General features: G+C 35.8%; 1 protein-coding gene across 18 annotated transcripts in view; it reads right to left on the reverse strand.

The window, feature by feature from the left end:
* Window positions 1-25455, reverse strand: part of SUGCT (succinyl-CoA:glutarate-CoA transferase) — a 323214-nt gene that overhangs the window by 78697 nt on the left and 219062 nt on the right. The window contains exon 12 of one of the 18 annotated variants that reach the window (XM_072925946.1): window positions 3807-3845. The exons of the other annotated variants lie outside the window; for them this stretch is intronic. Within the exon in view, the coding sequence (XP_072782047.1) occupies window positions 3807-3845 (39 nt within the window). The remainder of the gene's footprint in view (window positions 1-3806; window positions 3846-25455) is intronic. 18 annotated transcript variants of the gene reach the window in all.

Raw genomic sequence — 25455 nt, forward strand, 5'->3', positions numbered from 1 at the left:
AAGATCATCTAAAATAATGGTCTTCAACACTATTTTTAGGACAAGGTTTATTTTTCTAGATGTTAAACAAAAATCCTCAACAGCAATTCAGGGTATCTTCTTGTAACTATTGAATCAATCCTGCTCCAGTTAAACTGTAACCTCAAAAAATTACACTTCTAAAACCTCAAAATTCTGGGCCCTGAAATTCAACAATGAAATCTCCACTGACTTCAATGAAGTCGGGTTTTCACCTTCATTTTTACTTAATACTAGGTGCTGCTTTTCTAGAGGCTTCTACTTCTGATACTGAGACCTAGTTTTTAAAATATATTTCACTTCTGTTATTCCAGCAGTTTAGAACAAAAGATTACTACATCTTGGACTAAAATTCTCCTTCCTGTTTTACATTAGTTTTCATGATTGTGTAGTTAGGGAATGCTTGAGCTATTCAGGAGCTTTTGCTGCTAAACAGAGCGTATCAGCTCCTCTGACATTAAAAAGGAATAAAACCTTTCTTCTTTATGTGGCAACTCTGGTTAATCCATTATGAATCTACTTTAAAAATTACTTGAATCCTGTTTTCCTGGAAAGTGATCAATCAGACTGTGACAGATTTTAAAGCCAACATTTGCCTAGAGGCTGAAATAAAAGTAATAGGCAGAACGGCTCTGTCTGCACCAAAAAAAGTGCTTAAAGGTTTTTGTTTTGTTTGTCATCACAACAGTAATGTTTGAAAAATGTTTGGGGGACATTAGGAACATCTTTTTAACAATGGAACTACTACAAGTGTGAAGATTAAAATAATGTCAAGTGTACGTCAAACAGGGAGTGCTATAATTATGAAAATTAAAGTTGAAGCAAGCAAAAGTATCCTCCAAACTTGGATCCTTTTTGAAGGATGGACATAAAAATTGCAATTTTGTAAATCAGAACTTTACACTCCAACAGTAATTAATTCCTTAAAGTATGTATATGAAAAAGCAAACCGAAAATACTCCTACCAGCATGTGCTAGAACAAGCCTTTAGAAGATTCAAATCTCAGAAAGCAGTAAGGCATTTTCTACTGTGTTGTGGTGAACAACATTCACTAAGCTCTGTTCACACTTTTTACTTCTTATTCCAGCAAACTGAAAGCAAATAGAAAGCGCATGTGGGAATGTAACTCAGGTACTGACCTCAGACCTAACCTTTTGGAAAAACAATTCAAGATTCCAGACTCAGGGTAATGAAAAAACATTAATTGAATCTTGGTCCTTTCAGTTTTTAAATATGAAAATAACATTTAGAGTACAATTTTAATATTTGATGAGTCTGTTATACAGAGTGCTATGATAATCTTATATAATGGTGGTAAAAATTAATATGGTTTCTTTTATTTGCCCTTAAGCAGGTTATTCAATAGCACAATAATAGTAGCACAGAAATATCATTATTTTGTCATCATAACTAATGGTGCTATCAACTAAAACATCTGTGGCCATAAAATACAGATAAGACTAGACATAAATGCTCTGCCTTGAGTTATCAACTCTTCATGTTACAAAACCTACCTATATAGGACTGGTATAGCACAGCAGGACTAGTGAAGTGTTAATTTTATGCTAGATAATAATCAGCTTTCACAATGGGGATTACCAGATGTAAAGCACCACTAGTACAAGAAGCTATAAGTTGCAAACCTATAAAAGGCCACAACTTTTAGCAGATAATTTGCTTTGATACATGTGAGGGCTAGTACAGTACTGGTCCCTTCAGTACAGCTTCCTGTATTTACAAGGAAAAATTCAGTTTCACTGTTGCATTGTCTAGAGAAAGCTAGTGCTGAAAATTTAAATTAATTTCAAGACTGTTCACCACTGTTAAGTGAAATTCATTTTTAGAGCCAAAATTTCATAATTCTGGGTATTAGTATGTACACAAATCAAGCATAAAGATAAACTAAACAGCATCCTAAACACTAGATCAATCTTGTGAGTACAGTTGACAGGAATACAGGCTGAAGTAGAGATTATCCCAAAGAGTTCTCATCCCCAACAGTTACAAAGAACAATCAGAACCTGCACTTTAGCTGCAATATTGTCAAATGCACCTGTTAAACAAAACTAAAGATTCTGCTACAACAAAAGAATGAGTGAAGACAAAAGAGATTTCACTGACACTGAAAGAGATACAACTACAGTAGAAGTATCAGCATTCATGAACTTAAATTCATCATATACAGACATTGCAGGATCAAAGCAGGGTGCAGAAATAGGTTGCATAGTAATTTAACTCATGCTTCTTGATAGTAAAATGAACAGTACAAATTCATATAAACAGTCAACTAGAGAAGTCAGCTGAAATACTGGAGCCGAAGTTATGCATTAGTTACTGATAGGCTGGAAAATACAAATATTGCTTATGCAAAGTACTGAACCTCTGTAGTGAAAAACATCACCTTGATCACCCCAAGTTAATTCAGCACTGGCAGAAGATCCCAAACTCTATTCCTGGATATACACATGCTCTGTTTATCCACAGAAAGGAAACCCACCCTGGATAAGTTGATCCTAGCCAACTACCGCCCAGTATCAAATTTCCCACGAGTAAGTCCTCAGAGAAGTTAGTCAAAGGCCAAGGACATTCTCATCTGGTAGAAATTAACCTTTTAGACACAGCATAGTCTGGAGTCAAGCCAGGACACACAACTGACACCACCTAGGAGACTGATGAATATTCTCCACCCATCAGTGGGCAAAGGACTGATAACCATTCCCATCATCTTGAATCTCTTCAGTGAGAGTAGAGCTCTAAAATTAAAGAGTCCTTCCTGAAAAGGTACACCCAGTATGTACTGACAAGAAACTACTTCCACCAATGGACTCCTCAAACTGTGTGGGCAGTCACATAAGCCAAGAACTGTGGAAATTACATTTATCCCAAATATCACATTGTTCACACAGCTTTTGTCTCATACCTTTACCCCACCCTACCCCTGCTTTATTTGCACTGTGAGCTCCTTGGCTACTGATGATCGACACCTCTTTGTTTACCCAGCGTCTAGCACTAACAAGGACTTCAGTAGCAGTCCTTTGCATAACCCAAAAAACACTCTTAATAACAATGTTATTTGTGAGGTTTCTAAACTCTTCATTTCTCCTCAGCTGATTGTCAATAACTACATAGAGCAACAAGCTGAAACAGCGCTAAATCTAGTCCCAGCAATATGTAGACAGTAAAGAACTTTATCAATAACCCCCCATATCATCATATAACTACTGCCACAACAGACCATTGTGAGCGGCAGCCAACTACACTGGAAGAAAGACAGAGAAAAAAGATTCAGAAGCCTGTAGCCACTTCATCTTTTCTATGCATCTCAATGGTTAGACAGTGAGTACTGGAACAGTACACATTTTTAAACTCATCTCTGTTTTGACCAGAATCACCATAAATCTGCTGTCAGCCTAGGCAAGGTACAAGATGTTTCATAATAACTAACACTGTCAAGGCCCATTAACTCTTCACTAAACCAGCAGCAAGACAATCTATCCAGACATGGATATTACATAGACTCAAGAATCCTGATTGATGTAAAACATGGCACTAGAATCACAGCTGCTACAGTAGATTCCACTTCATTTCAAATCATGTTCAGATTGCAGTTTTATACTCAAGGCTTTTTATGGCCTTTCTTTACAAGACTATTTTTATGTATATATAAGTACATATACATAAAAACCACAGTTATACATTTTTTTTCTGATTTATAACAATAACCATAACAATAACAATGATGTTTAGTTATCTTTTGTTGATAGCACCATTAGTTATAAATACTAACCTGTAGTGCAAGGAATCCATTAAGGGGAAGAAAAATGTACTAAAAGAGAACACAGGAAGAAGATAATAGCATGTATTTTTCAGCTGACTTTTGAATGAATTTTTAAACCTCTTAAGTATGTCTAGATTTATAAAACTCCTTCATCAGTTATTTGCAGGAAATGTATAAGCCCATTTCTAAACCTAATTTCTTTGGGACTGGATGACCATGAAGATGCAACAATCAGAGTGAAGAAGAGTTTGTCCTTTTCAAGTACAAATCATGAAACTAAGGAATATAAGCAATGGATATGCAATATCTGAGCTACACAATATGAACTTCAACTGACCAGTTTGGAACAGTTATTGATGAAAGCTAAAATTATGCAAAGTGTTTAGAGTTATTAATATGATATATGATACTTAGAAATATTCAAAACTATTGAAGATAAACCCCCTAACATAACAGTCTATGCAGACCTTATATTTTTGAATCTGAAATGTTAAGCAAATCACTTTGGTTTTAATTGCAATGTGTTTTATTTTCATAATATACTGGAAAGAAAAATTAACAAATATCATTACCATTAACGCTAGGACTTTTTGTGGGTGAAATTTTTTTAACATTACATACATGTGTCTATTGTGAGAACACTCCAAAACACATCAGGTAGATTCAGACAAGATGTAAGCTTTTTTGCTCTGCTAGAGAAAATATTTAAGTTGGGTTTTTTGGGATTTTTTGTTGGTTTGTTTCTGGTTTTGTTTGGTTTTTTTTTACTAAAAGTGACTTCTACACCTAAAACATTTATATTGGAATTTTGTAACACCTGGAAACACCTCCTGAGAACAAAATGAGAGGAAGAACTGTAATGCTGTCAGGGCTGGATGAACTTAACTTGTATGGGAATTACTGGAGAACTTATCTTATAGATTATATACATATATATATATATATATAAAATGATGCAGACATCATGAATATAGCAGAGCTGCATGAATCCTGAAGGTTGGTAGAAAGGTAATCTTACATGTAATACTATTTGTTTGTAGTTTTCTGGAGTTGCAAATGAAGGAAAGAAAGGGCTTTATATTGCCATATTGTTTAAATCAACAATTTATGGATCTCTTCAATAGTTGCTAGAAGTAAAATGCTCAAGAGTTCAATAAAATATTATTATTATTATTATTATTATTATTATCATTATTATCATTATTATTATTATTATTAATAATAATAATAAAATAAATAAATGAATAAATAAATAAATAAATAAAAGAATCCTGCAGGTGCCTCTAAAAAAGATTGCCTTAGAGCATTTAGAGTCACAGAAAACATTTAGAGAAATGTCTGTAATGATTATAGCCGTCTCTGTTCATGTATAAATTCTGTCTTAGGCCACATACACCTTGTTATCAGTAGAGTGGTAAGTGGTAAAAACACCCTTTTTTAAGATGCTGTGTTGTGACAGACAAGAAGAAAAATTTTAAAAAAATAAGAGCTTTTGATGTGATTGTGACTAGGAGAAACAGAGTTTTCAGTAGTAAGCTAGAGGAAAAAAAATTATGACAGAACTAATGTATTTACTTCTCAAACATTAATGCAAAGAAGTTTTATGTGATTACTGACCAGTAAGGGCACAGTCCTGTTCCTGTGCCAAACACAAAAACCAACAAATAAATGTACCCGTGGAACAAATGTGATGACAATTAAGACAATATTGCCTTCCTCCCACAGGGACACCCTATCATGATCACTTCTGAAAGTGTACCTGAATGTATTCTGTGCATGTATGAAAGCAAGTGAATGTAAATATAATGAGAAAATATTGTCAAGCAGGAATAATGGCTGGTTAGCACAGCAGATTCAAGCAATAAACAGTTTTGGTTGATAAATTTAAAGCTGATGTGAAATGCAGGAGCAAAAAGTTAACCAATCTCTCCAGGCATATTTAGAAAAAAAACCTTAGTGATGAGGAACAGTACATGTACCAAAAAGTGATAGGGAAATATGGTTCAGATAGCTGTCCAAAATTTGGAATTATCTTGGGAGCTTGATCCCAATCCAAAGAAGCCAAAATGCCTAGTGAATGACTGTCTCTTGAGAACTCTGCTCCAGGTAGACATTCCCAGGATGAAACACATTTGTTTATTTTGTTTCTTGGTAACAGAAAATTCAATCAATGGCCTCTGACTGCCCATCCTGTTTCCAGTCCACACAATAAGCTATTGGGAGAACTTTTTTCTCCCTGCTCAAGAAAATCATTCTTTAAAATGTCAGCGTGATTAATAAGACATTAATGGACTCAGCTCAGTGCCTTGTCAGCTCAAATATCACCTTTTGTGGTATTTGGTGGTTCTCTTTTCCTGAAGGGCACAGAAAGTGACAGTCTTGATCAGACAAGAGGCACCCAAGTGCACTTATTGGCACATAAACACAGACACTAACAATTTTCAATTGTAAATTAGCAAAAAAAGTAGATTTATCCTTTCTGAAGAATGTGTAACTCAAGTCTTTCAGTGTTTGTGATGTTACATTTGAGTAAACACCATTAATTTGAATGATTATACTTGTGTGTCGGCTAATTAAATGTATTTGTTTCAAGAGAAAATCTTGTTAGTGCTATATGGAAAGGCTTCCTTCTTCCCACTGATTCCCAATCATCATTAACCCTTCATATAAGTAAGGAGTGTTTTATACATTAATATCTGGGCAAAGTGAAAATGTCTTATTTCTTACAACCTGAATACCTTAAGCAATCATTCTGCCTAAGGCTCAGCTCTGATCTCATATCTGTTAATTAGGAAAAAGCAGACAGCTACCAGCTTTTCTGAGATCATACCTGTCTTGTAAGACATGCCTCAAAAAAAAAAAAACATGGCTGAACTTACGTAAAAATTGAAGGTTTTCATTTAATACTCAGTTTATTTATACTGGATACAACCAAAGTTTACAAGAGTTAAAGGCATCAGTACTTTAATACACATATTTTTGAAGACGGAGCAGTGTACCACTACCAAAGCTAAAAACCCAGAATAGTCAAAATATTGTTCATGTTGTAATATGGCATGTAAGTCAAGAGGATGGAATGAATCTATTGATCATAGAGCATTACCATATTATCCTGAAGTTAATGGACAAAACTGATTAGAAGAACCAGAAGTAACAACTTCTGGGAAGATTTCAGCTCCATTTCATGGCAAATTTTGAGGTTTCATTAAAATCTTTTATTCTTTACTATAAGGAATGCAAAATCTTTTCTGCATTTTTGTCAAAAGTATACTGTGATCACAGCCTGACTGAAATTTGAGCTTTATTGTGCAATAAAGAAAGAAAATATATGTTTTTCTTTGTGTTGTGAGAGAAGGTTGTTGTAAAGCATATTTTTTATGTTGATAATGAAGTTGTAATGTCAAAAGATCCAGATTCAAACTTCCCTTCTGCCTTATTTAAAACATAATTTTTAATCCCCGAAACATTAATTGAGGTAAAAAGGTTTTGATTGACTGACAAAACTGAGAATCAGAGGGATCAGCTTTAGTGTTCTAATTAAAATGGGACCTATAATGTAGCACAGACATAAAAGATTGTATCTGTTTATGCCTAGAACTCTTCTAAAAGACATGAAGTTATTACTCTGACAATAATTTACATTTGCATAATCTACATAATTTCCATGTTCATTTGCATACATAGCAGGATGGCTGGGGAAACCATAACAGGTTTCCCAAAAAATAACCAAAAAATATCTAGTCTGAGATCCACAAAGCTGCATCGTTTATAACTTCACCTAGTTGGATCCATGTCTTTTGTTAAGGATGGCCATGTGTTTCTGTATAGAGTACAATTCTAACACAGTAATTCTCACCTACTGAATAAATTATTAAAAAATAAAGCTTAAATTTGAACATAAACTCCTGTATGCAAGAGATATTTTTGTCAAAGTAATGCAGGTCTCCTCTCAACAATAGCAATGAATGCTCATAGCCTGCTCCATTAAAATGATTTATAATTTATATAAAAAGTGTACTGCATTAATAAAAGTACTTTGGTAATATAAGGAAAAGACAAAAAAAAGGTGATCAAGGAAAAGAGACAAGGAAGAATAAGGGGAGGGACATTAACAAATAAACTTTTATATTTCTGTGTGAAAAATGCATAATAAACTGCAGGACTAAAGAAACTGGTAGAAAGAGGTCAAATTCTTCCTAAGTGGAATCTTTCAATTTCTAAATTGTATCTTTGTGAATGTACAAGAGGCCAGACTGGAAAAAGAAACAGAATATGTTTTAATATAATAATTAGAATGATGGCCAAAAGGGAATTATTCCACAGAATTAACCAGATGGGTTTCCATGTCAAGCTATGGTGATTTTGAATTTCCATCCCTTAAGACAAACAGATCAAATAAAATGTTCCTTTTTTTCCCTATAGCTATCCCAAATAAGCAGAAGCACAAAGATATTCATTAAACATTTAAATAAAATATTAAACACTGGAACGGCCATTTAATATGGCGACCATATGTGTTAATTCTTGAAAACATAAAGCAAAATATAAATTTCCTTCTCTTGTTGGAAAAACTTTGATTGCTGACATGAGCAACTATTACTGTTAAGTGGTAAATTATAGTGACTATTTTTTAAATATGGAAAGCTATGGATACAATAAATGACAGATGGAAGAAAACTGACAGAATCTGCAGATTGAATCCAAAAATTGTAAAGGCCTGTTTCTTTGGGGAAGGGTTAGATTTGGTTTTTTCTTACACTTCCACAGGCATGTATGTCAGATTTTAGTGAAGGTTACTAAATTCTTGTCACAGAATTTATCGAAGAGAAAGAAACCATTTCTGGACTCATTCCAGAGTTTTGGTAATTATTGCTTTGGGCAACTGAAAGTCTTTGCTAGACAGTGTCCTTTTTCTAACATGAGGGAATGAAGTGTTCTGTCATTTGAGGATTCAATCTTTATTATAGGCCAGAAGGTTCTGCCAGTAAGAATGTTATTTTTAAAAATAGTTCTTCTGCTAAGATTCCTATAGAGTATCTTTTTTCTTATTTCCTACTTTTCCTTCATTGCTGACACTTTTCATAGAAGCCAATCTTTTATTTTGCAAGAGAGCAGAGTTCTTGGAAAGACCATGCAACTCTTTCACTAGGAAATTTGTGCTTCCAGGCTGACTAGAGACATAAAACAGATATAAGGAATTAAGTATTCATCCAACTACCCTGGCCCTTCTCTTCCTTTAGACAGCATTAAGTTTTCTGGGTTCACCACTTGTCATTCAGTGCACATCTAAGGCTTCAGCTCCAACAATGAAGGCTATGCTAGCTGTAGCTGGATTTTCAATCATTCAGTATGCTAAAGTGAATAAAAACAAGAAAAAAAAAAATACAGCCCAGAATGATGGAAGATATATTAAAGCAGTTAATGGCCTCCACCAAATACCCCATTTACAATGAGTTTTAAGGAAAACTTGAATTTTGGTCTCAGCACCATGGAATAAAATTAGCTTTTTTTTTTTCCTTCTGGTGGCTAAATGTGAATAAAACAAATCCTGTATAAAAATTACATTCTAAGATTACTATTGTTCATGCTGATATGTCCATGGCAGCCATTTTCCAAAAAAAATTTGTTACATTGATCATGGCAGAAATACACAGAATGTTTAATCACATGGCTCTAAAATTTTGACCTTGGGGCACTTTTCCTTGCTTGTCTATGCTAAACATCTTTTAAATACTGTTTCTACACAGGTCCCATAAGGTTAGTGTTTAATTCAGTTAAATAAGTCAATATATCTATAATATGAAAAAATTTAATTTAATTTTGTGACATGAGAAATTCACAAGGCTGAAAAAGGCCACCGAAGGACTGGACACATCTATTTAAAGGACCCTATTTGCTTCCATATTAAAAATCATCTTTCTCTTGCCAAGTAAATACATAAAATATTTTTCTTATATGACAATCTTATATTGAGGACTTTTAAAAGATAAAATAAAATTTAAGAATCATGGGGAGCAAATGAAGATTCTTAATTATATTTATAAACTCTAGGCCAGGTTAATAAACATTATTTACTTGATTTATCTGTCAAGAGGAGAAATGAGAAAGCTGATGTCAAAAATCCAAACCTTGTCCATATATGTATTGGGCTACTTTAAGGACAGGCTAACACTTTAAAGGCTTTTCCTCCTTATTTCTGGCTAAATGAAAAGACTTTTCCACTGGATGAAGAACTGAACAGAGCTGTCACATAGTTCTCTGAAAAAAAATAGATGAAAACCATCCCCAATTTCAAAGAAAACTTTTGTTTTTCCTGTTAGGCTAAGCTCTTATGCCCTGCTCTATTGTTGCATTGCATTGGCAGTATTTTGTGCTCTGATGCAACAGTCTAATTCAGATGTAGATCCTCTTCCCTCTCATATATATATACATGTATAAACATACAAACACATACAAAGTGCTCAGAATATCTGGCCTCTTACTAAAACCCTTCTCTCTAGGATACCTGGGATTTTACACCTTTGAAATTCCAGAAAGTCCTTGCTAATATAATTACTTAAAATTTAGATTTTGCATAGGTTAATTATAGAAAAAAGGGTGTGGTCTTTTTGAGGTAATGCATTATTTTCAATCTACATTTTACTTCAAGTAGAATATGCTGTTTCCTGATGTGTTGACAAGATTGCCCAGAATGAGATATCATCTGACACTGTAAATCTGCATTTTACATATAAATTGATCTGTTCACACTGGCCATTTTTCTAACTACCAAAAATGCCAACAGCTTCTGTGGCGGTAACAACTACATATCTGGTTTTTCCCTCATTCTTGGAATTGAAAGATATATTTATGTGGGATTTTTGCAGGTTAATACACAGAAGACTTGAGATTATTGCTACTGTGAGGCCTGTAACTATGAAAAATACATTGGAATGTGACCAAAATCTTTGTTAGCAGTCAGGAATAGCCAAAGGCATGGAAAACTGGTGTTCCCAATATGGCTCGTGACAAATATAGTCAATGCCAATGCTGTTCATTGTGCCCACTTCCATAAGAAAGAACTTCCTATAGTGATCTCTCATTTCTCTGCCTGCCAGTTAAAATCTTTTAGCCATCCAAGATTTTAGTTTCCTAAACAGCTGTTTTTTTTATTTTATAAAAGATTATCATGATATAACTCCTTTAAGTGTAAATATTATATTGTGCGGATTAAGTATATTAATGAATATCTCATGAACATCCACCAACATATTGAATCTCTTCACTGAAATAATATATGAAATCAGCTTAAAATTTAATTTCTTTGTGCCATCCACAGTGCACAATGTAAATAATACATCAGTGAGTATATAAACCATCACTTTTCCTTGAGTGTGAAAATGATGTTGATAAATCTTTTCTTGCCAAATCTCTTCCTGAAATAGGTCCGTTTGTCCCGTTATCCCTTATCAGATACAGTTTTACACATCGAAACTACAAAATACTCAAGTTACTTCCCATATCTATAGTGAGGCCATGCATTCATTCTGTGCACATAGAGAGTCCAGACTGTGCTTATGACTATAATAAAGTCATAGAGATGCTGTAAGAAAAGATAGCTGCTTTGATAGTTATAAAAACACCATAAAACTTGGTCTTGAAATACATTTCTTTTTCCCACCACATTTAATGCTGCTGATGACCAGTGGAGTCTTGGATCGGAGTCTCTATAGACTACAGCAACAAGAACCAAACCCATTCCCAGCACACAGAAGAGGACCAACAAAAGTTGAAAGGGAAAATCTTCTCCCTCAATTTTAAAATGTTAGAAATTTTAAAGCATATAATTTTATAATGGCGGTGTTTATTTTAGCAACAGTGGACTTCTTTGCTTCATTTTGAGTACATGTACTAAACCCCTGTTTAAAGTCAGATCTATTTCTGATCTATAATAATAATAAAAAACAACAAACAAACAAAAAACCCCCCCAACAAATCTGTACAAATAACAGGTGGTTTAAATCTTTAGATCAATCATAACAAAGTAACAACTTTTTCCAAGGATGGACATCACCCTATATCCAAAATTTATTCTTGCATTATCTTTGAACAAGAGGGTGTTGCTGAATCTTTCATATATCTTTTGTTCTTGGGACATGGACAGCAGATGCACATTCCCCACTATCTCCACGTTGAATGAGTGTTGCAGAGACGACAGAAGAGCAAGATATACCAATCAGTTGATCAACTATCACATAAAATGATGAGTATTCTATTTTATTTCAGTTTGTGGAAAATCTACTATAAACATAGTGAGAATTTGTATTTTCCTCACTACCTGAGCAGTGCCAGAATTGCAAAATGCCAACATAGCCCTTCTGCCCAGTTAGGTTTTCTAGACAAAAATTTTTGGAAGTCAGAAATAAGGCTGTTTAGCAGAAACTGCGGTGGTTACCTGCCACGGCCCCAGGCAGGTGGAAGGGTCCAGCTGGCACAGCCCACATGAGGCCGCATGGCCACCACGTGAGTGGCACCTCAGGGGAGAATCGTCTGCCCCCTGATGGTGCTGAGTGCTGCTCGTGGGTGCTCAGCTTGGGTAATTGTGCACGCTGAGAGGAGGTGAAGAGATGAGAGAGGACACTTGCATGCCAGCCCAAAGAGTCCTTTATTTACCCAGGTGGGGCAAAAAAGGTGCCCTCTGAGTGGGTGCAGTGACAATAATATCACATGGCCCAGTTTCATATAGCATGGGCCAGCATGATATCACAGCCCATATTCATACAGAATGGCCCAGCATAATATCTCATGACCCAGCACAATATAGCATGGCCCAGCTTTGTATCAAATGGCCCAGCATAATATAGCATGGCCTTGCTCCATATCACATGGCCCAGGTTTATATAGCATGGTCCTGTTTCATATAGCATGGCCCAGCATAATATAGCATGGCCCAGCATAATATAGCATGGGGTAGCATAATATAGCATGGCCCAGCAAAATATAGTATGGCCTAGCCTAATATAGCATTGCATAGCTTCATATCACATGGCCAAATTTCGTATCACATGGCCTGGCATAATATAGCATGGCCCAGCTTCATGCTATATTTGGTATTTGGCATGCAATTAGGGGCTGAGAACTGCAGGTTGGATTCAAGACTACTTGTATTAGACAATATCTAAAGGATTTGAAAGCAATTATCAATTCACACAGCTTTTCCTTCTGAAAAAGACCCAAGATATTTCATGATTTATACAGCTGGATAGTGCTTTCAGTGAATAATGTGTAAGTTTTCAGCCCACTTGAAAACTATCTCATATTAAAATCAGCAATATTCAACTGAAAAAAAAAAAACCAACCACAAATCCTAACACATATCACTTCAACAAATTCCAGAGTGGATGCTTTCAAATTACATTTTCATTTTGAAATTCACCTTCATAGAGAATGAGGGAATTTTAAAAGTATTTTAAAATGAAAAAAAAAATTATTTGGAGTAACAGCATTAAACATAACTGATTGCAAGAAACCATTTTGTATCACCAAAAAAAAAAAAAAAAAGGATTGCATCTTTGTTTTCACTGAAAAAAAATGAAAAAAACAGGCCCAGCAAACAGTCCTGTCACTGCAGGGAGCAATCCTCATTTGTCTTCACTAGGTTCTTATTCATTTCCAAATCCAACTGCTTCTTTCGTCTTTTCGAAATGCATAAAGGACCAACTCTGCCCTCCACTTGCTGACCACATTTATTCCTCCACTGACTGTTTTTCTTCATCCTAGGCCTCTTCTCCATCTGTCCCTTTGCAGCAGCTGGATGTCATTCTCTTTCTGGTGCTGCTCTATCGATCTGGTAGGATCCTAAATCCCTGAGTCACATCCTCTCTCTAAATCTTCCCTTCCTTTTTCTCTTTATTTCATTACTCTTCTGTGCAATGAGGATGGTACATGAAAAATTACATTGTTCTGTAACTGCACATTTGGAGAAAAAGCATTATAGTCAAACTCAGGAATGAATTCACAAACATCATTTGCAAACTTATTAGGTTTCTTTAGGACACTGTTCTATGAGGGTGGTAATAGCTTGTCAGTTAAAACCAGGAACCACAGTTGGCAAAAAATCATGCATTTCAAAGTCTTTAACTTATATACCAAAACTCACTGCCAGCATTGTTTTTTCTCATATTACAAGAGCTTCAGAAAGTTTCAGATAAATAAACACAGAAGGGTGCTTCAAATTGCAAAAACAAGCTCTCAAAAGCCAGATGAATTTATATACACAAAGATTAAACCAGATTAAGCAGGACCTACATTAAAAGCTTTTCTGTAGGTGTATGGCTGCTTTTTTGTTTTGTTTTCTTAATTTCCCTTTTTTTCCCTTTCAAGGCGCAAGTTTGTAATTATCTGACAAAGAACAAAATAGCAACAGTGTCTGGAAAGAATGCATTTTTAGATAGTGAGTATTTAAGAAGGAAGCTTTGATCACAAGATATATTCCATAGAAACGTAGTTTACATTGTACCATAAGCTGCTTTACTGCAACTTGAGTCCTGTCTTGACACTCAGTTTTCAACAAAAGTGGACCATGATTATGTGCCAAGTCTCCCCTCAAAAACAATCCCCTTCCCCAAAAAACAACAAGATCTCTGAATGGAATGGTAAAACTAATAAAAAAAATTGAAACTACATTTTAAATTTTCCTTGAATTAAAGCAAAGCTTACAACAGATCATTTTCCAGTCACACCACATAATAAAAAAACTTACTTGACAAGTTGGACGAACATTAACATGTATTTGGGAACCCTTTACTCCCAGGCATCATGATATAAAAGACCTTAATAAGCAACAATTACTATGGTATCAAAGTGTGAAATATCAGTTTCCAATAACAGTTCCTTGATGCAGAAGATCAATTAGAGAAAATTTTCATCAGCGTAAGTATCAACATTTTCTGTTACAGAACCATTGTTAACATAACTCAAATTGTCTTTCCACTTAATGTGGATACATAAGACTGAACACTTATCTTCACTGCAGTTGCTGAAGTATTAACTCATTCTCACTCTAAAGCCATTTGACTGCAATGAGTAGCAAGAAGAGTTTCAATGTTGTTTTTGTGAGTGCTATCAGACCAGACACTTTCCTGTGCAAGTTTTACTCAGAGAAGGCAGGCTGGGGAACACCATCAGGAAGCCATTCATACCTCCCTAATTCTGTGAGCACCTGGTTGAGACCTAGCAGAACACAGCTGCAGCACACGCTTACACCGTCCCCTTTCTTGCCACCAGTATGTGATGAAGACAGATGGTGGGACAATTGGGCACAGTGGCAAACAGCTTTGTGCATGAGGGGGATTCTGAGGGGTCAGGTATAAGCAGGTTACTGGTCCTTTCATTTGCACACATGCAGCAGAGGTGGCTAGTGTTGTCTTAAGGAATTCAGTGCACCTGAATAGGTGCATCTGCAGAAAGAGCATCAAAATCAACGAGAATCTAAAGCTTCTTGAGAACAGGGTTTTTTTGATGTTGCTGTTATAAATAGCAAACAGGAAGTGATTAATACTTGTACATTACCATACTACTATTACAACATGAAGCTTCCAGCTTGAAGACTGTATATGGAACACCTTTTTCCCCTTGCATTTAAAAATAGGGTATTTACACCATATTAGTAGCCATCTGTCTTACAGATTTTCTTTTCTTCTCTACTTATAGCATTGTAACTTACAATGTACCTTTTTCCTAATGCCATAAACACACCTTCAGATTGTTCTTGGGAAAGAAATATTACCAAAAAATAAACTTCAAAAAAAACAAGCAAACAAAGAAAACACCACAACACCCTTCCTCCAAAAAATACAACACTTCCATAGCAGGTGGAGCCAAAACCCCCTAAATTATCTCAGTTTTTTTATTCACTCCACAATATTCCCTGAACACAAATGTCAAATTGCAGGTGCACTCGAAATACTTCTGTTATGACAAGAGCTGTGTATCTTCATAAGCAGTGCTTCTCATAACGATGTGTGAAATAAATGCTAACTGAAATAAAATGGAAAAAAGCCAAAAAAGTCCCAAGTGGAAGTCATGTATAGAAGAGGGACTAAATCATGTGAGAACAAAAGGTCACGCGGCTGATGGTCAAAAGGCATGCACCATTTCCCTCTATTTCTTAAACTTCTAGGGCTCCAGTAATAGTGTTTGCTTACTAACAGTATTTGAGTTCACCATACTGATGGTACACTGCTGGTATCACAATCAGCTGAGTGACTCATCACAGTGAAGAAGAGAATGCAACAAACAGGAATAAAGGTTAAGGAGCAGAAACTGTCAGAGTCTTAAAGACTGCAGCTAGCAAAGTTTATATTCACAAACTATAAAAAAGCATTACTTTACCAAAGAATTTAGAAGACCAAGGCTCCTCAGAAGAAAAACTCACTATGTTCTTTTCTACCTTAATGTCTGTATCTGGGTCTTTAGACTTCCAAACTATAACCTTCCCCATAAACCAGCTCTTAAAGCTACCAATCTCGGTCATAGCTAGAATGTTTGTGTCCACTAGCCCTATATAAAATGTTCTACATCACTCACTAACTTTCAGTCTAAATATAATCATGAACAACTTTACTAAGCCTTTACTTGAAAAAAAATCATCTTCCAGTCTAAAACTTGCCCCTTTAATTTATTTACAGGGAGTAAAATGAATCCCTGTAATTTCTGATTTGTTAATTTAAACAAGAAGTGCTCTTTATAAGGAGTATATGTTGCTAGGAAAATGGAAGTCTGAATGCAGCAGAAACTGGAAAATCTTAAGGAATTAATTGTTACAGAAAGGAAAGCAGATGACAGCACACAGGTACAAGCTTATTTGTGAGCTCAAAACAGATGTTCTGGTTTCTAATCCATGCTGAGACAGTGCTACTGTATGGTACTTTCATTGCTTGTTACTTGCTTTAGTGAAAGAAAAGCAGCTAAAGGATCCCTGCTGATCTGACAGTCACAAGCTCTGGCCCCACAGACATGACAAAGTTTAATGATATAAGGTCGTAGTGCATCTCCTTGGATACTCATAACATTCTAGCTAAGGCAACACAGAAATTGGAAAAGGATTTCTCAAACACTGAACCTTTATTCAGTTTCCTAAGAAATTTTCATCTAGAACACTTGTAGTACTTACTAATTTTAGTCCACAGTAGGTGGAGAAGTGCTGACCAGTGTGACCATGAGGACAACACTGAATGTCCTAGTCACCAAGATTATGATCAGAAATCAGAGTGTGTCAGTCACCTTTTAAAAACATGTTTCAACATAACATTTTGTCACTAAAAATAAAATTTTGCCAATTTTCATGAGCTAGGTAAAAAGAAACTACTACAGAACATTTAAGATAGCCTTCTGACTCTAGCTAGATGCATTTTATTTTAGGATTTGACACACATTTACAGTGCATTTATGAAAAAGGCAATTTCACTGAGTAAACTGTTCACTGTACTCTTCTTCAACCCTCATAATTTGTATACAGAAGAAATCTTCTCCATGGACTTCAAGAGGTAAGGAAATAAGTCTTACTTTAAATGCATGGGATTGGGAAGCATCATACTCTGTGCTGAGTAATAAATGTGAGATACAACCCATCCAAATTTAGTCAGATGGAAAGTGATGTCTCACCTAGACATGCAGGATGAACTGCCATCTAGAGGTCTCCCCACTATTTTGTCTTCTTTGAAAATGGGGACTATATAAACTGCTGAGACCATATGCTTAACTAATAGCTAAAATTGAGCAAGATGACCTCCCACAACTCATGATATTTATAGAGATGCCTTGCTTAGGGATTTTTCTGCAGTTATTTCTATAGCATTAGATTTATACCTTTACTCACATCCTACATCTCAAAATATTCTATTTGCTCTATGCTACAATGTACTGACAAGAATACCTATGAAAATTATTAAACCACCCTAATTATGAACAAATGGTAAATAGTAAATGGCCTTATCATTCATCCACTTTGAGTCTTTAACCTGTAAGCTCATCCTGAAGCACAAACTACAAAATTCACTAACTTGCTAACTGTGAAGCAACTACACTCAATTTACAAGTCAAACATTGGACACATACCAGGACTGGCAAGGGGAATTACAATCTTTCATTCTTGAGAAACTGCCTTGTGATCTTTTTATGAAGACTTAATGCCAAGACTATCAAGTTAACACTACCAAGGAAAATGTCCTAAGTAATCTCATCTGAAAGAGTCATTTAATAACACCTTTCCACTGAATCAGCCCAGAATCTTGTTCCTCTTCCTCATGGAAATCTTCCATACAGTATTGCTGACTCAGCTTCCTTGTTAATTTAGGGAATAGCTCAAATCTATAAAGACAAGATTCCTTAACTCTGTTTTGCAAGATTTTCCACTGATTTCCTTATAAATTAAAGTTTCTTGCTCTGCTGGGGTTAAGGTGCAGTGGGAAGGGTGTGGGCAAATGGGAAAGGGAGATGACATTTTAAAATGCTTTATAAAACACCAGATGTTGCAGAACCAACAGAGTGGAACAATGTATTTGCAATTATCAAAAAGAAGAGAGTTGTTTGTCCACATTTTTAAAAACTCATGGGATACTTTTAAGTCACTTAGTTGTGGTCTTTCTGTGTGTGAAGAACACAGCAAACGCCCTTATAGATTTGATATTTAAATGACATGCACGACAAGGGAACAGCTTGATGTGGTTCAGCATTTGCTCTTGTTACACTCTGTACTATGCTGTACACATTCCAGTTATGTGAATAATATAAAAACTATGCAAAAAACATTTTGCCCTTCTTCACATATCTTTCTTGTGCATGTTTGAGTTCCATAAAGTTGCAATTGGCATACCGTAAGGCAATGCTGGACATATACTAGTGTATAGTTCCAATAACAGATGCCAGCAGATGACAAGAATGTCCTACTTAGTAATTTGCACTTACAGCTTCAGTTTCAAAAAACTTTTTAGCTGGAAGCCTAAGAACCATGTAGATTTCCTATTCCACAGCTGAGAGCAGGATGATATCTACAGTTTTAATATCAATGAGAGATCTAGATAACATACACTTAAGTATGTCTTCCCTCTTGGCGCTAAAGAAACGACTACATACATTTAAAATCAATCTGTTCTTGCATGTTTAAAAAGCTGTTGCAGATATTTCATGTAACCTGACAGATATTTTTGTTTGGAAACAATTCTGTTTACACATTACATCACTTCAATATTGCTCTAGAAATGTTTTGTGGAGTTTAGGAGACAGAGTCGGAAATCCTGAGTTCTGTGTTCACTCTGCCGTTAACCAACTGTGATCTTTTAGACAAGTCATATAATCTCTCTGTGCCTTGGATTTTCCATCTGTAAAAGGCACCAGTTATAAATACTCACATAACAGAAGTGTTGTGAATGCCAAAAATATAGCACAACTCTGAAAAGTGACTATACAAAAAGGCATCTTCTGACTCAGTGAGCTTCTCCCTTAGTGAAATCCACATGTGAATTCACATGGCCTATATGCTATACAAGCCCCATTTTGAGCACTTAATGGGAACATTGCTATACAGTGGGCTTGAGTAGAGCAATGGATTTCCTTCCCTTGAGGATACAAAGCCATATATGCTGACTTCAGAGGCAAAAAAATATATTTTTATTTACTTTTCACCCAATGCAGAGCATAGCTGAGATTGATACAGCTGTAGATTCCGTTCCACCTTGAATTCCATTGATACAATTATTTACTCTTCTTTCACACAATGTGAGGAAACAGTGAGGACACATTATTGAAAGTATTAGAACTGCTTACAAATCTCAAAGGCAAAAAATCTGAAGGCAGAGGGACAAAAAGTGCCTTGAAGTAAATTGGACTGCACAGGTGTAAATAACTTGGTCAACAGGATCTCTATAACTTGTGATGATGCGTACATTGGGAAGAACCCCGACAGCTCTCAGAGCAAAGGCTCAGTTTGCAAGTAAAGCTTAATTTCAGTTGCAAGCAACGATTTGATCGTGAGGTACCAAGGACAACTAAGATGGAGGTTTCAACACCACTTCTGTAGCAGTTTTTCAAAAAATCATTAATGCATTAATATTTGAGAAGTACTGTAAAATTCTGAGATGAAAGACAATGCAGAAAGTATTACAATGCCTCTCCTTTGGATTGCTGGTTTTGCGGTTTTTTTTTGGTTTTGTTTTTTGTTTGTTTTTTTTTTTTTTTGTCATTTACAAGAAAACAAATCTTTGCTTCTTAAGAATTCATCTGCTCCTTATATTCCCATTGTTTGTGTTTATGACATAATCATTTCCACAGCAACTAATTAGGAGAAATCAAGAATTATGGCCTGAGAGGAGGCCTGTAAGGAGCAAATGAAATCATACATGTGTTACATAGAGAATTCCACTAAAAAATCTCCTATCTGGCTAAAAAAGTGAAATGAGGAAGGCATAAGCTAATTTGTTTAAACTGAGGAGAAAATTTTCACCTAAGACAAGACCGTGGGTCTTCTCCAATGACCCATTTTCCTATGTAGTGCATGTTAAGAACTAGGAATAGCTGGACCAAGTAAAATCAAAAGTCCATGCAGTTCAGTGGCCAACAGAAAAATGTCTGGTTGTACAGCAGACAAATATGTGGAGACACTTTTCCAGCATAGTCTCATGCCATTTTTCAGCCTGCAGCTCCCATCTGGAACTTCGTCAAGGCAAGTGAATCAACATCACTTCATGTAACACCCCCCATACAAAATCATGCTAAAGTATTCCTTTGCTGCCTCTCCTGGAGGCTTGAGATAAAGTGAGAGGAAAAGGTACATTAATGTTCCCTATTAGAGAATATTAGGGACCTCTTTTAAGGTCTTCTAATGTTCTTTGGCATGCTCTGTTTAGCTATTATTATAGAGAACTGCAAAATATCAAAATTATGGCTGTAGTAGTATTTAATTTAAAGCTATTTTTTCTGTGGTTGGAATGCAGGCTGAAAGGAGCACTGGAGCAACTATCATCAGTATCAATTCAGCTGCATCTAAGGATGTTTGTCACAGACATTTTGGCCATCCAGTGGCCCACCTACCCTTTTAGCAAAAGTTCGGTGAGAGATAATGACATGTATCAGTAAGATGAAATTAGGACTGGGAAAATTCTGCTTTGCCACATTCTCTTAAAACCATTTGGGCTCCCCTCATAACAAACTAGTATTTTCCTCCAGAGCAGCTCTCCTTCACACAAAACATCACATCCCATTGTGTCCTATACTGCTTTGTGTTTTAAACAAGCTTCAAGATGCTCACTTACCAGCCAATTGTTAAGATCAAGTAAGAGTTCTTTCTCAAAGAAACAACATGAGTAGCCAACAAGGAGGGGAATTAAGCAGGCAATAAGCCACCTCCTAAGGAAAATCAGTCTGCACTATACTCTACTTTCTTCTTCCCGTCCTTTGTACTGTCCTCAGAGACAGGAGCCATTGGGAGTGATATGCCTTTCCAAGAGGGCAGGAATACCAACTGACCTCAACATCATGGGAATTCAATGAAAGAATATAACAAAATGGAGGGAGTCCTTGCCTACATTTATTGTGTAGTGCTTGGCCCTTCAAATATGAGTATCATTGAGAGAGATAAAACTTCATTGTACAGGCTCCATTTCTGAGGTTAAAGGAAGGTTTTATTAAATTAATTCAAACTTTTGCTTACTCACTATAAACATTTCAAGGATAACTGTGTCAAACAGCTTCTCATGTTAAACACAATATATGACACTGATGTTTTCCAAAGTTTATCATTGATGGAACTGGAAGTGTACTAGCAGCAAGTTTTAACTTTCTGGGCAGACAAAGTCATTTTGATAATGGCGGCCACCAGAGACAGGAAGAAGTCTAAACATTCTTGATCTTTGGGGTTAGTGGGAATTCAGATGAATGTGAAGGACCACACATGTTCTCTTGGGAGAAGGGTGCTGGCAGCCTTGTGTAAAACACAGTCCTTTTTTGGCTCAGGCACAAAGGAACAGGAGAATCAGCTCTAAGAAAGTCACACTTCTGGACATATGCAAGTCATTGCAAGTGTGCATACCATATGTGGGAAATGGTAAGGAAGGGACTGAACACAAAAATCAAAAGAAGGAAAGTGGCAGAGCCCTGGAAAGTGGGTTCCTCCTGAAGCAGTAAGCCTTTAAAAACCATTTACCAGGCCAAGTCAGCTCAGGAAACTCTCCCTGCTGCCAGCTGAACTCTCTGGCAGATGAAACAAAGAAACAAAAATTAACAAAAGGGCATTAACAATAAAAAGACAGGATTCAGTGTAGAATCTAGTGAAATTAAGCCTTTTCTATGTCAGCCTGCTCTTGTTAACCTAACTTGAACTCCCCACATGACTGCTCGGGTCAGGAAACAAAGCAGTTACAAGCAAAGAACCACTGCTGCACTAGGCAAGCAGGGAGCCCAGTTCTGAAAAAGTTTAGCATTCATGTGCAACTCTAGCACTGTGAAAGTTTTCTGCTGAACAATTTACAGGTGGAATGGTTTATTCTGCTATCAAAACAGAGTTATAGACAAGAAATTCCTGCTATAATGTGCCAAATCCTCAGACATACACAAAAGCCCATCTGGGCTACAGCAAGCCTTTGCCAACCTGCATCTACTGATATAAGTCAGGATCATGAAGAAAAAAAAAGACCATCCTAGCGAAAGTAGGTGGCACCAATCTGTGAAATAAAATTCTACCTTTTTACTGGGGAAAACCAGTATGGCATATACATACCAATAGTGTACTTAAAGAGATAAAACAAGATCATGAATGTGAGTTTCATGACTGTTTAAGTACTACATTATAAACTAAGGTTTACTGTACTTTTACCTAGAAGCTAGTTACCACATCTTGCATCACAGATTCGCTCAAAGTTTTCAGTTCTTCCAAAAACAAAAACTTTTGAAGCATATTGAAATAATGAAATATTAGTTTTGAAAGGATTGTTAACAATTGACTGAAAGGTTAATAACAGTTTAAAAGCAGCTGAACGCTTCAAAATTTTCAACACAGTATCTTGGCAAAACAAAATATCATTAAATGTGACTTTAAAAAAAAAAAAAAAGATGCCTCTAACTTCAAAGAGTACTAGGCATTTATCCTCAGAGCAGTGCATTACAAGTGACCTCTATAGATTGAAAATAGGATTACATCAATAAACCTTTCACTTTTAAGTTGTGGATGGTGTGAGATGAAAGGGTGGTCTCCCTAATATTTTGCTGTGCTACTGGCTCAGGTTTAAAGGAACTATGCAACCAGGTATTCCCTGTCACATTCTGCAATGCTGTAGTGGATACAAGAAGCAAAACCCTTTGAAAATGATACTTTCATATGACAAAAAAATCCTGGAGAACTCTGAGCAAATGGGTGTGAAAAACATGTGAGGGAATACAGGTAAGAAGACAAAGAGGAACCTTTATGCAAATATGGTAATGCACTTATGCCACCAGCAGTAAGTTGTTTGTAGCACTGTGGCTTAACATCAGATAAAATTATATTAGATGTTGATATTTTATACTTGGTGACTTCTTATTTATGTAAAGATTTAAAACACACAGTGGGCAAAGCATAGCATTTTTTCCTGGACTACATTTGACAAACAAAATAACTATATTTTCAAAGATTGAGCAAATCCGTAAAAATAAACAAAATTCATTAAAAGCTCCTTCCACCCCTGTATTCCCTTCCAGAACTTGCATGTTCTCCTGGGCACTCTGGGTTGGCTTGCACAGCCCCTATTTATTAAAGTCAGAAATTCTCATTTACTTTGTATTCAGTAGTTTTTTTCCACCACAAAAAAAAATGACAAAAAAAAAAAAAAGCAACAAACAAACAAACCCCAAAAAACAGGAACTAAAAACTTCCCAGCACTCATTTTAAAGGATCAGTGCTTTCCCTGAGGAGGCATTCTGATCTGATAGACTTGAGACATGCCTACAGTGTCTAGAAGAGACTCAATTTTGTACATTGAGACTCAATAATGTATACTTAAAACAATCAAATAACCCTACTTCAACAAGGTATTATTTTGGAAATATATAAGAATTAGGAGAGGAGAATCTTGAGCCACCAGACATCAGGTACTGATTTAGCAATGTAAAGGTCAAGTAGGCTTATTAAAGAAAATGTGAGCACCAAGTTATCCAGTCAAGCATGTGGATAACTAAATACAATACAAATACATTTCTAATAAGTTGTTTAACTCCCTGCAATTAAACTACAGTTTCCCAGAAGTGTCATATTGCATGCCATCAATCTCATTGCCCAAAAGAGTGACTGTAAGAAATGGTGGTACAGAATGGGTTAAATATGTAGTCATAAAATCTTCATACATACCTTACCCAGTGACACAAAAAAAGAAAAAGGAAGCTTCTAAAAGTATTCTATTATAATGTTCAATATTTTTAAATGCTTTACAACACTCTCTCACCTCAGGGTTTGGTGGTACACTGACAGCAAGCCAGTTGCTAGTTTTGTATAAAGGAGGACAAACATTAGTTGGCAGAGACTTCCTTAATTCCTCAAAATTTTACTTTTGCTGCAAGAGATTTCAAATCTGATCACAATAGTTAAGGAAAAAACTTGCACTCCAGTATAAAAAATACACAAATCAGAAATTATATAAAGCTAACAGAAAGAGTCTTAGTACTTCTCGATGAGAGGTATTTGGTTCCCTTTCCAATATTCAAGTAATGTAATACCAGCATGTAAGGTAGAAAATAATTTTTCAATTTCAGGAAACATCATTACTAGCTGCCAAGAGTCTATCCATATAATAAGAACTATTTGCTAAAGCTGAACACCTGCAGTTTTATAGAAGGCCTCCAAGGATGGCTGTAATTATTCCAGTCTACTGATACAGCAGCCAATCAAAACCTGAAGGTTTTGTCCAAGAAAACAACATGTTTTGCTAGCTAGGTCTACATGTACATCTGCAGACATTTGATTTAGACAGGTAGACAGATAGACAGATGGAAAGACAGCTTGATCATGACATAATGCCCTGTATGCAAAAGACAAGGCCAGCGAAGGATGTCTTAATTGAGTCCTCAAAGTAGATTCCTGCTCCCAAAATGCTCTTGGAAGCAGTCCAGACTGCTGGAAGTTTGCACCATAGCAGACCATCACACAAATATTTGTATATTAGCTGCTTTTCCAAATACAAGGCAAATGATTGAATAGTAAACAAAAAAAAGATAAGTATAAAGGAAAAATCTTCCTAATAGTATGCACAAACAATACATCCCAAACCCCTGTCTCTGCTGGTTTCCACAGCTGAAAGTGTGACTATCATTTTGGGTATGAAAAATATGTTCTTTTTGTTATTTGGTGTGCAACTTCAGTAGCACAACTTTGCTCCTGTTAGTTACACCCGGGCTATTACTAATAAGGTTATGCTCCTTTAGGGGAAGTTTACCTAAAAAATATTCAGTCCCTTAAAAGCTCATACACAGTTATGGACTACTGAACTCCTAATTGATCTTACATGGATGAGGTGACTATGACACAGAGATAACCAGAGTTTATATATGGAGAGGTGGGAAGAAGTAGGACTCCTTTCTCACTGCTTGAATGAAAAAAATATTTCCCACCATTCTGCTGTGATCCTCTTCGGTTGGTGAAGGTTCTGCCTTGGATCTC

The sequence above is a fragment of the Taeniopygia guttata genome, chromosome 2, assembly GCF_048771995.1.
Source record: "Taeniopygia guttata chromosome 2, bTaeGut7.mat, whole genome shotgun sequence".
NCBI lineage: Eukaryota > Metazoa > Chordata > Aves > Passeriformes > Estrildidae > Taeniopygia > Taeniopygia guttata.